We start from the raw sequence: 17,084 nt of genomic DNA, 5'->3' as shown, positions 1-17,084 counted from the left end.
GAGGCCAACGCTAGCGAACGATAAATATCCTTAGTTGGCCGTTCGTTGGCCCGGTGTGTACGCAGCTTTAGTATGAATGAAAACACAAACTGACAAACTTTCGTTGTTGGGATGTTGAGTGGGGTGCCTCAGAATAATAACGTCCTCCTCGTTTCGGTGTTGCTGTGTGCCCGTGTGTACTTACCCTAAAGTAAAACCATAGATATATTATTTTTTCTTTTTTTGTCGAATCCTCGTCGATTGTCGTTCGTTAAGAAACTTTCTTTTTGAATCCTCGCCTCCCAACAGCAACAGTTGCAGCCACTGCAGCGATCAAATGGCGGCTCCGATTCGACATAAAAAGAGGTGAGAATAGTTTTAAAAGTGCAAATTTATACTAATAATTATATTCTTGATCTTTGTTTCATCTAATTTATGACCATAGTACCTACTTGGTAACTTTTTGCATCGAATCTTTCGGAAAAAAACGGCGAACCCACCGCCATTTTTTCTTGCTATAATTTTCTTCCTTCCTATTTTACTATTTTTGTTGATAAACATAAACTACTTCTGTACCTAATTAATCTAAACTGATTAACCTGTAATCTATCAGCATGGTAGGTACCCCATTTGTGATACTGATAGCCACCCCAACAACGCAACCAAAAAAATATTCCACGACTGTCTTTGGTAGGGACTTTACGTGGACTTTACGGGCCTGTCAGTGCTCAAAATAAAAACACATCGGTTTTTCAGGCGGCGGCGGCGACTAGAATAGAAACTAATATAAAGTTAAAAACTTTTCTATCTGCTAAGTTAGAATTTTTGTAGAAGTAAGTATTTTCTTCTCCACACTTAATATAAATTCCTTAAAAAACTTTACTCGTTGCCTAACTCAAACTAATCTTTAATGAAAACAAAGGTTATGTTCATCGAAATTTTTCTACTTAGATGGTTATGTTCATTATACAATTTATAAGGTTATTAGATACAGTCTGGGTACAGTACTTATGTCTTGTTTAAATATTGTAGTAGGATTTAAGAGAGATTGGAGCTGGACACTTCACAACTATTTCAAGTGACCAAGCCACATTTATTGTTTCAGAGCTGTCCAATGGAAGAGTCACAGAGCACATTCATTCTGTACAGAGATAGTGAAGAGAAGCTGGGTTACCCGGTGAGACTGGACGGGTTGGACGCTGGACTGCTACCGCTGCTGAGGATGCAGAGAGCCGCGGGGGACCCGGCGCTGCCAGCGGGAGGGCCCCCGGAGCTGCAGCTGTACGAGGACCAGTATCACCAGTACTGCAACTTCCAAGTTGTGGTCGACAATAACCCACAGCCCAAAGGTAAGTTTTTTATTCAAATTGATCATATAAGGACCTTGGCTTTGCATCTTGCCTTATTTCATTTACTAGACTTGGTTTTGCATATAAAAACCTTAATGTGTTCTTGAGAAATCAGACACAATTTAATATGTATATGTCTTGGAAGAATCCACTGCTGTTGCATGACATAAACATTTGCTTAGGACATGTGGGGATTGATTGATAGAGGCCAGGGCAACATTATTGGCTGAATTGTATTTAAGCAGTACCTATTTATTCCTAACTAGATTACTCATTATGAGAAACTAGGCCATCTACAACTAACTTACATCTACAATGAACAGAAAAGAAGACCATCAGACAGACAGTAAATAGATAATTTTACTAAATTTATTCATTATTAGAAACTCTTTAGTTTCTTACAAGAAAATTCTAATAACTACTACTACACTACACATTTAAAGCCGTTTGTCAGTCAACTGAGTGTTTAGCATGTGTTTTAAAGTTTAAAATAAAATCACAGTTTTATTCCTAAATTTTTATTTTTATTTATTTATTTATGGTTTTATTGCACAATTTACAAAAGTAGATGTACAATCAGGTGGACTTAATGCTAAGAGCATTCTATATACAACACAGATTTCTTAATGTCATAATTCACACGTTATGGCGTCTATATTTCAAAAATTGAGTCCATACAAAAAAAGTTTATTAGTTTCCTATGTTATAAATTTAAAATTCCAAGACGTAGCTATGAGTTTCATTGTAACCAATTCCACCTTCTTCCTCTTCAAATCAGGCGTGAAGCAGCAGATTTAATATTCCTCACTAGACTGGCTCAGAATAGTATTGATTGTCCAGATCTACTAAATAAAATCAATCTGTTAGTCCCCTCACGTCCGTTACGTCTCAAATCATTGTTGCATGTTCCACTCGTTCATACCAACTACAGGCAGAACTCGTTTCTTTTGAGAGCTTCGCGCTCTTTCAATACGCTTAGTATCGACTGTATGGACATAGACATGTTTTGTAGTAGCGCTCGTTCTATCAGCTATAATCTAACTAATAAGTTTAGCTCAATTATTTATGATTAGTAGTAACATTATTTACTTAAGGGTTATTTTATGTAATACTCATATCATATTGTAGGTATAAATAATATTTTATTTAGCTTAGTTTAGTTTCGTGTTTCCAGTTAGGTTAGTATGTTTGCATAGGTACATAGGAATCATTTGTGTATACTCTGTTATCAATTAGTGAAAACTAGTAATTGGCTTTCAACTGTTTATTTTTAGTGTTATACTGTTAAATTTTAGCTGTAAGTTTTCCATAAAATAAATAAATAAATAAATAATGAGCATAACGGCGGGATCGTATCGAATGAAGAACGAGTCAAATGTGGCTGGACCCAGTTATTTATCTTTCACTATTATTTTTCTTTGATCTTACTTTCATAACATTCACTGGCTATTTCGGTAATAATTTGGTGGCCAATACACAAAGTATCTGTAATTTTCCTTCCAGCTTCACCATCGGACACTCCCACGACATTCTGCTACATCTGCAACATTCCTGTGCCGTCTGTGCACGTGGGCGAGCACGAACAGAGCGAGATGCACGTTAACTATCTCAGACTTGCGCAAAACGGTGTTGAGAGGATCAGCAAGCAGATGGCTCAAGAGATCAGTCGGCTGTCAGCCCCGGAGCGACAGGAGCCCCCTACTGGCGACCGGGCCCGCTACTGCGCCGCGTGCAACCGCTGCGCCTGCGCCGCCGACATCACGCACCGCATCGCCGTCAAGAAGGACCGGATGGTGGCCACGTTCTACAAACTGCTCACCGACAGCTTCGTCATAGACTCCAATGTAGTCAGCACCATGAGGAGCGAAGTGAATGGGGCGACATGCAAGAGATGTCAGAAGCAGGAGGAACGGCAGGCAGTTTACAAACAGTTGAACAAGGAGTTCGTGGAGATGTTTAAAGATGCCCTCCAGATCGGGGAGGTGAAGGAGCCCAAGGTCCAGGAGAAGGAGCCCAAGGTCCAGGAGAAGGAGCCCACGGTCCAGGAAGAGGAGCCCACGGTCCAGGAGGAGGAGCCCACGGTCCAGGCAGTCGACTCGCTGGGTGACTCTGGTCAGCCGCAGTATATAGGTAAACAATTTCATCATTCATTATCACTAGCTTATAATTGTCATTATCTCCACGCTTGGCTCACCCAAGACCTGAGTACCAATCTGTCTTTAAGTATAGGTCTGCCCAGTCGGGCATCAAACTCGGGACCCTCGGCATAGCAGTCAGGGTATCTAACCAGTTAACCACTACACCATTCGGTCGCCATCCTAACGTTATTGGTAACATAATATTATACGCTTTTTTCCGAAAATGACATGGAATGCTTTCTGCGCATCATTCCATGTCAAATGTTACACATACTATATACTTTATATATTTTTACTCTATATACTCTATATATTTTTTATTCCACCTAAACTGGGACTAGCCTGTACTATTGGAGAAAATTATGTTTTTGGCTAGTGGTTACATGTAGTGTTCACAGTACAGACATGTGAGTTAATATCACCTGCGTATTAATGTTAGTGTTATTTTGCCTGCAGAGGTGTCGGTGGAGGGCGCGCGCGCGGCGGTGCCCCGGCTCGCCTGGCACGGCGTGAAAAGAGTCAACTCCACGTACTTAGACTGCTGTCTGTGCGACAAGGTCGGACACACTGTCACCTTATAACCACAGTTAAAGCTAAAGTATTGTAATGTGTACACTTCAATGTTTAATAATACTGCCTCTGGCTGGGGATTGGGGATCGAACCTGGGACCTTCGGTATTGAAAGTGTTAAAAAATCGCAGTCTTTATTTTCAAGAGTTTATAACATACATACTCACAATGGTAATGCCTGAGTAGCCAGAGGAGACTGGCAATGGCAAGCGAGCCACCCGTTTTTGCTGTACATTTGTACTCACCGGCAGTCAGGGGCGCTAACCACTACACCATATTTCGGTTCTCAAATAAACTTAATCTCTTACCCTCCATGAAAAGGTGGTCTGGCAGGGATTGCTTTTTGTGCCCTAATTAAGTAACAACTTGTTAAGTTGTTTTTTGTTTTTGTTGGTGTTTGTACACCCAAAAATAGTAAAATTAACAATTAATCCATAAAATGTGTTGTATTTCCCCAGATATGGGAGTCCACTAGCGGGGTGGAGGCGCACGTGGCGTCGCCGCGGCACGCCGGCGCGCTGCGCCATGCCGTCGACCAACACGGGCTCAGGAAGGTGAGCCATCCACATTCATTCAACACTAAACTTTGTAACATATACCACAACCCTGACAGCTGGAGACAAATCCCTCCTATACTCAGCTGTGTCGCTGTGTGTGTTGTGTTTATTTGGCAACAATTATAATTATTTTTCATTTCCGATAAGTGCTGGTCATACTCTTCTTCATTAATTTAGGTCTCTGACCACTCTCCAATAATTTTATTATATTGTACCATCTAATTCCAAGTCAGGCAGATTACGACCCGGTGGTATGTAGGTTAAGCATATCTGCAAGTCGCTTGAGGAGGCCAAACATTTACTAGGGATAATTAACCAAATACACTCAAGGTCATCGCAGCAGGGAGCGGTTGCCCCTGCAGCCGCCGCGCCGCCGCCTGCTCGCCCGGACCACGGTCGCGATATTTATAGCTACTAGTTCTGAATCAAAGAAACCATCACCAAACTTGAATTATTAGAATTATGTCATAGTTACAAATCGCAACATGATTGAAAAACTTAGCATATTGTTATGTATGTTAACACAATTTGGTAATAAATATTAAGGCGGGTACTGACCAACGTTTCGAGGTGTAATGTAACATGTTACACAGCAAGCATTTGTGCAGTCAGTACGTAGTGTTACGGGGAAATAGAACACAGCGTTGCGTAACATGCTGTGAATGTTACATTGAAGTCCGTAACGTTGGTCAGTACCCACCTAAAGGTTCGCCAAAGAATTATATCTGTTGCAATTATTAAGTTTAAACTACGGAATAGTACCTTTAACAATAAATACTGGCACAACCTTACGGACTAATTTCTTGTTAATTAAATTAAGCGGTAAAATAGCGGTACATCTACTACATACAGTGATATTTTTAACTGAAGTCTTCCCACCATTGGATTTTCACCGAAAATAAATGATGTTTAATAGTGTCTCCGACCAATTTCCAGCTGGATCGCGGCGGGTCCCACTGCGTGGTGTGCGACGAGGTGGCGATGGACGCGGGCCACGTCGCCGGCGCCGCCCACCGCGCCGCGCGAAAGCTGGCCCAGCACCGCGCCGCGCGACAGCGGGCCCAGCACTGCGCCGCGCCGCCCGCCGCCGCCTCTCCGGACCCACACCGCACCCACTCCCCCACTACTAAACCATATCAGCCGTACCATTGCGATGTGTGTAACGTTACAGTTACCAACAATGTCAAGAATGTGACCGAACACAACTCGGGGAGAACTCACAAAAACAATATGAACAAGAATTGCGTTAGTTCAGCAACAGCCAGCTCGAGCAAAACACTGCCGGCTACGGCGCCTCCCGCGAACACAAACACAGCAAGAACTGATGCGGAGGCACTGGCTAGGATCACCGGCAAATGCACCATCTGTGACGTGGAGGCCGGCATTAAGAACATTGGCGACCATCTTAAAGGAAAGCTGCATAAGCAAAAAGTTGCCAAAAATAAGGCGAAACAACTCCTTACTCAGAAGCAACAGTCGCCGCAGGGAGTCGCGCCGCGAGCTCCAGTTGCTAATAATGTGCCGAAACCGACGCCGAGCCGAGACGAAAAGGAAACAAGTGTAGCTGCGAAACATCTGGTGTTCTGTACGATATGCAAGACGACGGTGCCGAATAACTTGTACAATCTGAAGACACACTTCAACGGCGCTCGCCACAGTGCTGCAGTGAAGACGTCGCTGCCGGCGGACCGGCGTGAGAGAATGGAAGCCCTGGCGTCACAGGAGTTCAGCAATGATGTACAGGTGAATATTACTATAGAATAAGGAGTACATACCTAATTATTACTTACATTTTATTTAAATAAAAATAAAACAAATTAATTTTATTTCAGACTTAATAAATTACACACAGGTTTTTTATAGAAGTCTAGTCCAGTCAAGGACTAATGTGTAGAGTGCGTGAGCAGGTCACTAAGCGATTCCTTCAGAAACTTGTTCAGGGGGCTTATGTGTAGGTTGTTAACATACCAAAAGTCCTGACTCCTGATTTTTGAGGGTATAGCTCGAGAATGGTTAGGAATTACAAAAAAAACATAATGATATAAAAGGTTTAGATAATTTTAAGAAATCCATTTTATTGCCTAAAAATATTTCTCTCTGATGCACCGTTTTCGAGATATAAGCGAAAAACACAAAATTCGTACCTTTACTGATGAACGTCAATTTTTACAAACTAGGTACTCTAAAAAATAGACTAATGTATTTCATATTTATTTATTTCAAAACAATACAAATTGTGTAGAAAAATTCTAATAGCTAAAATAATTAAAGGCATAAACACATTGAGAAATAATTACCTAATTAAAAGTAATAAATTTATCACATTTTTTTTGTCATTGTTATGTATTGTTGTCAGTTGTCGCGGGCACTCGGCCGGGACGTGGAGGCGGCGTGCGGCGCCAGCTCCCACGTCGGCTGCGCGCTGTGCGACGCGCTCCAGCCCCGCGACCGCTTCCACCACCATCTCGCCACGAAACACCACTTCGACAAGGTACGACAAACATTTACCTATTTATATCATCATCATCACGTCCCCACTGCTGGGGCACGGGTCTCCTTCCAATGAAGGAAGGGTTTAGGCCTAGTCCACCACGCTGGCCTAGTGCGGGTTGGTGGACCCCAACACAAGCAAGCTTGTGTTGAGAGAGTTGTCGGGTAAGTAGGTAACCCGACTGTCAGATGTTTTCAAGCCGCCCGAAGGCCTCTGACTAGGCTTAGCGACTGCTGCCGAAGCAGCAACCGGGACCCACGGCTTAACGTGCCGTCCGAAGCACGGAAGCGTCTAGAAAGAACCACTTGAAGATTTATATAATCCTGCTAATATTTTAAATGCGATGGTTTGTGAGTATGTATGTATGTTTGTTACTTCTCCACATCAAAACGGCTGAACCAATTTGAACGAAATTTGGTATGGAGTTAGCTGATACCCTGGATTAACACATAGGCATTTTTATCGCGGTATTCCCACAGAAAAACCTTTTTAAGACCAAGTGAACCTCGCGGGAACAGCTAGTATAATACTATTACATCTTACACTGTACACTGTAGGCAGAGCCTGTGATATGGGCATCGCACAGCTGATACATTTACATAGATAGATACATATTTAACACCCAAGACCAAAGTACAAATATCAGCCCCGACCGGGAATCGGACCTCGGGCCCGGGACTAATAACCACTACACCATTCAGTCGTCAATTAGAAAGAAAGAAAAACTTTATTATTGTTTGTGTTTAATTAATGTCTCGTTTCCTAAGTATATTTTTTATATCTCTTGTCTCTTAGATTGTTAACCTTTTCACATTAAAGTAAAAATCGCTCAGTATTGTATACTGCATTTTTCATGCTAAATATGAAAAAATGTAGTATACATACCTACTGAGCGATTTTTGTCACGTCTTCTTTTGCGCGTCTTGCGCCCCGTGCTAAGCTGGCTGAACCGTTTACATTCAGAACAGTAGTTATCCTGATTTAGGCCAGACAGTGTTCAGGGCACCTTATATTCAGAAAGTAAATGTTTTTTTCTATTTCGTTGTCAGTCAGTAGCGGTGTTAGCTCAGTCGGGTAACCGCCCGCTTCTCACGCTAGACAGTTGGGGTCATATCCCTGCGCTGACATAATATGTAGGTACCAATAGTTCTTTGGAATTTATCGCTCTTACAGTGATTGTACTCTCACATCTAGCTGTGCATTGTATTCATTCAAAAAGTCTCGGCTCGCGACCTTTATCAAGCTGCGTACGGATTGCGCGTACCCTCACTATACGGTGCACATATGGAGTTATACGGTCACTATATGGAGCCCTCACGGTGCACTGCACTCTCAGAGGATTGAAAGTATACAAAGGGCTTTCACCAGATACTTGGCATTCACTTCTACTGGGATATCGCACAGGAACACCTACGACCAGCGTCTAAACTTTTTCTACATAAAATTATTTCTGATCTAGTATTTCTACACAAAATTATTTCAAACCAAATTAGCTGTATTCATCTTTCCGAAAAAAATCATCTATCAGTGCCATATATAATCTTTCTAGAAAACCAATAAATGAAATCTTTCATATTAGTGCTTCTAAAACAAATACTGGTCTGCACGCTCCAATTAACAGAATTTGCCAGGAGTACAACGAAATTAGTACTAAGCTTCCGAACATAGATAGATTTCTTTAGTGACAGTCTACCGAAGTTCCAAAGTGGAATACTGCAACTATTTTCAGTTTACGTTAAGTATAACTATAGTATGATATTAACTAGTACCTAATTTAAATTAACGGATTTGCAAATTTTAATTTTATTAATTTTTAAGGTTTGTTGATTAAAATGTTGTATACGCCTGTAACTGGCATATCGTATTAGATGGTCTTACCTTCTTTCAATGTATCTTTTAAAACTGTAATAATATGTATGCTGTTGGTGTATCTACCTATAATAAATAAATAAATACCCTGGTACGCATACTCAGTTTACGCGTACCTGGAACGCCTAGTCCATACCTGCAGCTACGCGTTCACTCTTGGGATACGCGTATCGCGCGAGCCACCGCCAGTCGGTTTTTGGTCGCGCGGCAAAGAGGACGCACGCGGCCAGCTACGCTATATTTCGACGGCAAAATGAATAAACACGCGTGTTCTTCGAGCTTCAATAATGAAAATATTATCAGAATGACCTTATGAATTTCACCCGGTCTTGTGGGATAGCACCCTAACTGATTATCGAAATAATGATTTACGCCAAGATGCATGGAAGGCAATTTCAAATGAACTGAAAAACCGCTAAGTTTGTCGGAGCCATGGCGAATGACTGGGGCTCGCGCGGGAGCGCTCTGGATCGATTGACCTCGCGTACAGGTTCGCGGCGGTCCGTACAGGAGCTGCACGCGTATCCAATGTACGCGTGGGCAGTGTTTGCCAACTACCCGTAAACCGGGAACGTGCTTTCCGTACGCACCTTCACGTGAATGCAAATGTAAAGCGAAAAGCGGGTGACTCGCTTGCAATTCACCTCTGACTACCCTTTCGTGCATTACAGTTATGAGCATAATTATGTATGTATTTCAGTTGTCGGAGGAGGCGTTCTACTGCCGGCTGTGCCGCGCGGCGACGCACTTCCCCTTCGCGCACGCCGCCGGACCCGAGCACGCCGCCGCCGCCGCCGCCGCCGCCGCGCCGCAGTAGCCCAGCCGGGGTACCCCAGGTATAAGACACCCCGCCAGCCAGCCGCCACCACACAGTGACAACAACCTAAAACAAATACTTGGTAAAATTTAGCATGAGCCCTATGACAGCAGCTCTCAAATGAGTACATTTTAGCTGTCATTTGTTCGTTTTCAAGTGAAAACCATTTTCATTTAAGGATCACTGTTCATCAAACGTCATAGGACTCGTGCCATATTTTACAAAGCATAGGTATACCGTAACATTCACGTAACTTTACCAATAAAAGCCAAACAGGATTGTTATTGCAAATCTTAAGACGAGGACTAAGGACTTTTTCACTCCACGCTACGGTATATTCATTCATGTATATGCTGTTGGCGCATCTTTTGTAACCGAAAAGCCGATCTCAGCTTTTGGTAAATAGAAAAATCAGAGGTAAATTAGTCAAGTTCCGTGAATGGAACATAAAAACGAATCAGATTCTTTGAAGATATATTTGTTTTTTTTTTGTAGGATTAAGAAAAAAAAGTTACATATTTTATAAGGGACATACCAGATACATTTTAAAATACAACTCATGTTTGTTAAGTAAGATTTAATTTTATATTCTCGTTACCTTGCACTAGGTCAAATAATACTATTGAATACAATACAACTGTATAGGTTTTTACAGTCTATCTATAAAGTCGATTAATTGCCTTTATTTGAGCACTTTATAGATGGGCTGTACTTACAGTAACTTACTAGAGTACTAACTTTATCCATGTTATTTTTAAGTTTAAACGGATACACGATATATTGTGATTGTGATATAGTGCCTACCCAGGTAGTATTTACGTATTACTTATTGATTTTTAGCTATTTTATACGAATGATATATGCTAGTAAAAGTCGGCTACTAGGGTTTTTTATCACAGTTTTTATAACTTTACATTTGAGTATCCAGTCGTGCGTAATATCTACATGTTCAAGCAGTCAGTGGGACTGTATACTTGTATAGGATGTTTGCAATGACAATGATGTTGTGACGCACGTCATATTTATATTTTGTTGGTATTTCAGTCTTCCTATAGTTCTAGGATTTAGGGGAATCGTATCAGCGAAATGAAAGGAGACATGAGGAAGGGACATTTTAAGGACATTCTGAAAAAAGGGGAGAAAGGGATATTATAGACCTGAAGGGAAGTGAGGTGCCCCTTACTTATTTTTCGCTACCGCTAGGTCGAAGTAGCGGTTCGCTATGTCGAAAAAGAGAGCCGCTGTACCTTTCGGCCTCTTCCTAAGGAAACCATCTAGAATGTATTCGGTGATGCGATGCACCTGGTTGACGCAAGAGTGGCGAGCCCTGAAACCAAATTGTTCATTGAGAATGAGGCCCTGAGCGTATGCTATCTTTTTGAGCCTGTCGGATAGCAGCCGCTCGTAGACCTTACCTAGGGAAATTAAGAGACTCATGGGCCGTTAACTAGAAGGTAAATTTCTAGCTTTGCCAGTTTTATGTATTCCTATGTCTATTATGTTCGCCATAGCTGAGTTAAATATGGTTACTAGTAAGAGGATAAGCGATGCTGAGAGATTCTTTTCTCGTAATTGTACGCGAATACGAGAAGTTTCTTGGTCTTATCGCGCAGATCTATGTACAGGGATTTGGTAAGATAACATTTGCCCTCGATTCTGTTCACACTTTTCGTAGCCATGTCTTTTCACGAATCTCCTTAGTTCAACTGAGTTGTTAACCGCTCCTACTCGAGTGCACACGAATTTTTAACCGGCCAATCAGTGCATCGCACGGGTGGGAAAGAGAAAGGGAGTGTGTGTGCGAGGGGGACGGGCACTTCGCCGTCCGTAACACTTGTGGAGAAGGCCAGATGGTCCAGGGCTGCGTCCCACAGCAGTCCCAGAATCCTTGAGTCGCCGCTACTGCCAACGGGCAGCGTAGCCGGCTGGCGTGCGTGGAGCTCCTGAGGCACATGTTTCAGCACTTCGGGGCTGTTACTGTACTGTTTGACTGATTTCTTCAATCGTTTGTGCTTCACTGCAGCTCACTGGAGGCTTGAGCCAATGACCTTCACGTGCCCCCAACAGTCAACTTGAACCGACGCACCGTACACGCAGATTGCCCGCAGTCGTGTTGTTGAGCTTCACTGGCCCCCCTGGTGTCTTAGAAGGTCGTAGCTCGGCGAAGGCTGACCCTATGGTCTGCACAGCCTACGACAGTCGTCCTGTGACCTCCAGGTGCCGTACTCGGTGACCCACTTCGTTCGGGAAACGAGTAGATAAAATCGGCCACCCACGCTTAGGCTTTCTTCAATTGCAGGTTCCTTTTTCAACAGGATCCGGAGATTTTAAGAATGCTAATGTTTTCATTACGTAATACATTTAGGTACTATTTAATACAGTAATCAGTCTTATTTACCGCTTTTATGGGTATTTTCAATACAAATTTCAACAAATAACTTTCTTATGTACCTAACCTTATGTATCTAACGAAACTAAGTATCAGTCTTTGTGTAGGGTGGCGTCATCTGCTACGTTCATATCTGTCTGTCTGTGATTGGATATAGCGCGGGGCTGTAGTCTGCGCGATAAACAGAAGGGAACTAATAAAATCCATATTTTTTGGTACTGGAATAATGGACGTAGTGTTGGTGGTAGTTGAAGAGGATCGCTTAGGGAATCCTATCTGTCAGCAGTGTTCAAATGAAACAAGTATACGGTTTTTGATGTTGCTGCCCCCGCAATGTTTTTATGCAGTAAAATTACTACTAACTATAGTTTCTACTAAGTACCTACTTAATTAGGTTAAAATATACATGAAAAATAAACTTGACAAAACACTTGCCCCTTATAGAATTAACATAAAATATAGTAAACTTCTTTATCATGTACTGAACTTATTATCTATTGTTGCTGTCTTGCGCTCGCAGCTCGCATTATCTATTATAATCTTACAATCTAACTTTATTGAGTCTACAATTAAACGACTTGTATTAACTATTGAAATCCCCCACAAGAATAATGTTTTTCCTTCTTATCTAAAAGTGACTTAATGTCAGTGGTGTGATGGTCGCCCAGATACACATGCCGTAGGATTGGCAGTTGTGGCACTGCGTGGGACTCGATCTTGTAGGGCTTCTCAATCCTGAGCCCAGAGATTTGGCATATGGCCGTTATGTTGAAAATCTTTTTCCCCTCAGGGGAAAGGTCAAGAATGACGAGGATCATGTCGTAAATGACCCGCTTGCCTCGCCCGTACATGCGGTGAACCTCATGCACCGGCAGAGACTGCGCCTTCAGATCCGACATGATCTCCGCAGAGTCGAGTTCCTTGGGAACTCCCCGGATCACTACCCTTAGGCGGCGGTCCTCTGGGAGCTCCCAGTGGTAGTACTCGACCTTGCGCTCGTCGAGAAGTCTGGTGAGAAGGCGATGATCGCTAGAGGTGGGCACCTGGACCAAAATACCATATCTGGTATTTTTAACCTTGGTGAACCCTGGTTTCTGACAGCTTTCGCTGCCAGATGAGGGAGCTTGGACTTCGCGTTCCGCTTGGCTCCAAATCATCCAAGAAATGAGCATTTTATTGGTCTTGGTTTCTCCTAGTAGCGGCAAATGGGCTGAGGCTATTCCTTGCCGCTCAGACCCTCTTCGGTCAAAACTGGCTTTTTTCCTGACAATTTCACACTGGTGAAAAGCCATTCGAGTGTGAAATTTGAGCTAAATATTTTTTAGCTAATCTGATTCTAAGTTAGTCCTTTTACTACTTTTTTTCCCCCGTCATTTCACACTGGTGAAAAGCCATTCGTGTGTAAAACCAAGATTCGGTGCGGTTTCCATTCAGCGGTGTTGCATTATCCACCGCGGGGGCGCGGGCACTCGCTGGTGTTCCACTAGACACTTCACACTTCTCGAGTTTGATGCCGGTGATGTGGCAAATCTCTTCCACATTGAACACCTTCTTGCCTTCCGGTGTCAACTCTAGCACGATAAGGACGAGGTCATATGGCGCCTTTCATCGACCGTTATACATCCTATGCACCTCTACCACAGGAAGGGACTTGGAGAGGAGATCCTCCTTGACCTCCTCAGAGCTGATCTCCTTCGGGAGTCCTCGGACTTCGGGAGTCAGCGAGCGACACGGGTGTTCTCTATGAGCGCGGTGCGCAGACTAGCCTTTAGGTTAAAGATCTTTTTCCCCTCAGGGGAAAGGTCAAGAATGACGAGGATTATGTCGTAAATGACCCGCTTGCCTCGCCCGTACATGCGGTGAACCTCATGCACCGGCAGAGACTGCGCCTTCAGATCCGACATGATCTCCGCAGAGTCGAGTTCCTTGGGAACTCCCCGGATCACTACCCTTAGGCGGCGGTCCTCTGGGAGCTCCCAGTGGTAGTACTCGACCTTGCGCTCGTCGAGAAGTCTGGTGAGAAGGCGATGATCGCTAGAGGTGGGCACCTGGACCAAAATACCATCTCTGGTGTTTTTGGCCTTGGTGAAACCAATTTTAATTGCGGCAAGGGCCTGGGAAATAGAGTTCCAGGAACCTTTGTCGCGGAGCATGAGAGATGGAGGGGCTCTCGCCTTCGGACCTTTCGGAACAGCGGGAGCGGGAGCAGAGGGCGAGGGAGAGGGAGTAGGAGAGGAAGGGGGGAGCTGGGTTCTGACAGCTTTCGCTGCCGGACGAGGGAGCTTGGACTTCGCCTTCCGCTTGGCTCCGACGACGGTGAAGCCGTCGTCAGGGTCAGCGGATGACGCAGAGTCCGAGAGGTCCGAAGGGGGTGAGCTACGTCCTTAGCCTCAGGTGACGACGACCTACTGTGCTGGGCACATTGGAGGGACAGAGACACGGGCGATGACGGGATGACTCGTGGCACACGGCGAGCAGGAGATGCTGAAACGAGTTCATCTGGTGATGCAGGCGAGAAGTCAGCGTCAGGAGATGATGGACATGGCTCGCCAGGTGAAACCGGAGGGCTGATAGCGGCAGGCGAAGCAGGATGGCTGGATGCAGGAGCGGCAGGCGATGCAGAACCAAGCTGAAACTTTGTGAGGACCTTCTCGAAAAGCGAAGGGTCCTCACGTTGTATAAAAAGGAGGAGCTTTTCAAACATAGAGTCCATAGTGGAATCCATGTTTGAGAAGAGGCTAAGTGTTGCCTCCCTGCCTTGCGGCAGGGGGGCAAATAGAGTACCTACTGCGTACCTACAGGTACGCGTGCCTAACTGACCCTAGCAGTCCCTACGGTTACCTGAGTTCAGGTCCTAACGGTCCCTGCACTAACAGCCCAAAGGACCGAGAAGCCGGGCCGTAGACCGTTTCCAAACAGCCGGCAGGCACGGGGACTGCAGCGGAGGCACGTGGATACGTCTGCTCGGCAGGAGCGCTGAGCGGCGAAGGAATATTTTTCCTGAATTTTAGTGACAAAATGGCCTCCCTTTATACTCAGCCGAGCGCTTGAGACAATGGGCGCTCGCTATTGTTTCAACGAGCGCCGCGCTCGGCCAATCAGTGCATCGCACGGGTGGGAGAGAGACAAGGAGTGTGTCGGGTCCAGCCTGGCACGCGGCAGCTCACCGGTTGGTGGGATCCGTGGGATAGAGCGCGTCACCATACACCGGGCACAGCTCCGGGCGACTCTCTTCACCGTCGGCCTCAGGTGCAGGATCCAGTACTTCTGCCGCAGGTTATTGATCACCCGCTCATTGTTTGCGTGCTGGGCGGTCTCGTGCTCTCGCTGCACGAGGAGGGTGGTGAAAGTGTGGCGGCCGTCCAATATGATGGGCCGCTTGGCGGCAGCGGACGCGGTTGCCGCGGAGATGCGGCCGTCCAGCCGCAGCACACCATCCTCTAGGGTTGGTCACAGGTGGATCAGGCGGCTCGAGCGGGGAATTGGTCTCGCGTGGCGCAGACATTCTATTTCTGGGGCGAAACTTTCTGCTTGCACCTGTTGCACCCACAGCCTCTCGACGTGGCGCAGCTCAACTCGCTGGGTCCGCTTGCGGCATCGGTCGAGAAATGCGAGCACGACCGCAGTTGTCCGCACCAGCGTCTCGTACCGCGACATGCGGGAGATGTCGGGAAGGTGCGGAGGAATGGAATCTGCTTGGCAGGCGTAGGTCTCCGCGCTCTCCTCTGGACTGTTGATGGGGGCCGGCCATTCCGAGTCTGGACCTCGGAGGAAGTCCGGGCCGACGAACCACCGGTTGGCGTTCGTGTCCGGGGAATAATTCGGACGGGTCGCGTCGTCGGCGACATTCATAGCCGTGGGTACCCACCTCCAAGCCTCTGCATCCGTGTACTCCGCAATCTCGCCAAGTCGGTGCGCCACGAAAGGAGAATAGCGGCGGGCGTCTTTGGCGATTCACTGGAGTACCGTCCTGGAGTCGGTCCAGTAGTGGACGGACTCTGACTTCCAGCGGTGCTCCCTCTGCACCATGTCTGCGAGGCGGGTCCCGATTACCGCCGCTTGCAGCTCCAGCCGTGGTATGCTGAGAGCCTTTATGGGCGCCACCTTTGACTTAGCGACGGCGATGCTGCCATCAGGGTGCTCTACACGCCAGTACGCGGCAGCAGCGTAAGCCACCTCACTGGCGTCACAGAAGACATGTAGTTGTCGGCGACCCTGCGTCGGGTCGTAGCATCTTGGAATTTGAAAATGATCCAGTTCGTCCAGGCCACGGAGCCATTGTCCAAACGTGGCAGCCTCCCTCTCTGGGAGCGGCTCGTCCCAGTCGAGCCGTAGGCGCCACAGATCTTGCAATAGTATTTTCGCTGTTATGGAGTAGTGGCTAAGCAGGCCCAGCGGGTCGAAGATTGACATAACGGCACTTAGTGCCTCCCTTTTGGTAGGGGCGCGAGTCTGGGTGCGCACTTCAGCAGGCACTCTACACATGCTTGTGGAAAAGGCCAGCCCGTCCAGGGCTGCGTCCCACAGTAGTCCCAGAATCCTTGAGTCGCTGCTACTGCCAGCGGGCAGCGTAGCCGGCTGGCGTGCGTGGAGCTCCTCAGGCACATGTTTCAGCACTTCGGGGCTGTTACTGCTCCAGCTTCTCAGTTTAAAATCCGCTTGGGAGTGCACGTATCTGAGCTGATCTATGACTTCTCGTGCTTCAGTGGTGGAATGAAAACTATCGACGAAATCGTCCATATAATGGCTCTGGGTTATGGCACGGTGTGCTAGCGGGTGGTTCGCCGCGAAATCCTCGGAATTCCGGTTTCGCACGCTGAGCGAGGAAGGGGGAACTGGTGGCGCCGAAGAGCATTGACGCCATGCGGAATTTCCGAGGAGGGCTTGTCCGGTCGCTGCCCCTCCACAGGAACATCTGCGCCGGC

General features: G+C 45.8%; 1 protein-coding gene across 2 annotated transcripts; it reads left to right on the top strand.

The window, feature by feature from the left end:
• The first annotated feature begins 214 nt into the window (after positions 1-214).
• Positions 215-13,440, top strand: LOC105392829. Of its 2 annotated transcripts, none has more exons than XM_048629797.1 (8): positions 215-345; positions 1,085-1,328; positions 2,832-3,458; positions 3,923-4,023; positions 4,495-4,590; positions 5,530-6,336; positions 6,950-7,084; positions 9,654-13,440. In XM_048629797.1, exons 2-8 carry the CDS (start codon positions 1,094-1,096, stop codon positions 9,768-9,770), a joined length of 2,118 nt encoding a protein of 705 aa, XP_048485754.1. In that variant the 5' UTR covers positions 215-345; positions 1,085-1,093; the 3' UTR covers positions 9,771-13,440. The 2 variants fall into 2 exon arrangements, with proteins under 2 accessions (XP_048485754.1, XP_048485753.1); XM_048629796.1 differs by lacking the exon at positions 215-345 and adding an exon at positions 654-812.
• The last annotated feature ends 3,644 nt before the right edge of the window (positions 13,441-17,084 follow it).

This window comes from Plutella xylostella, chromosome 24, assembly GCF_932276165.1.
Source record: "Plutella xylostella chromosome 24, ilPluXylo3.1, whole genome shotgun sequence".
Lineage (NCBI taxonomy): Eukaryota > Metazoa > Arthropoda > Insecta > Lepidoptera > Plutellidae > Plutella > Plutella xylostella.
This window is presented reverse-complemented; position numbering and strand designations above follow the sequence as displayed.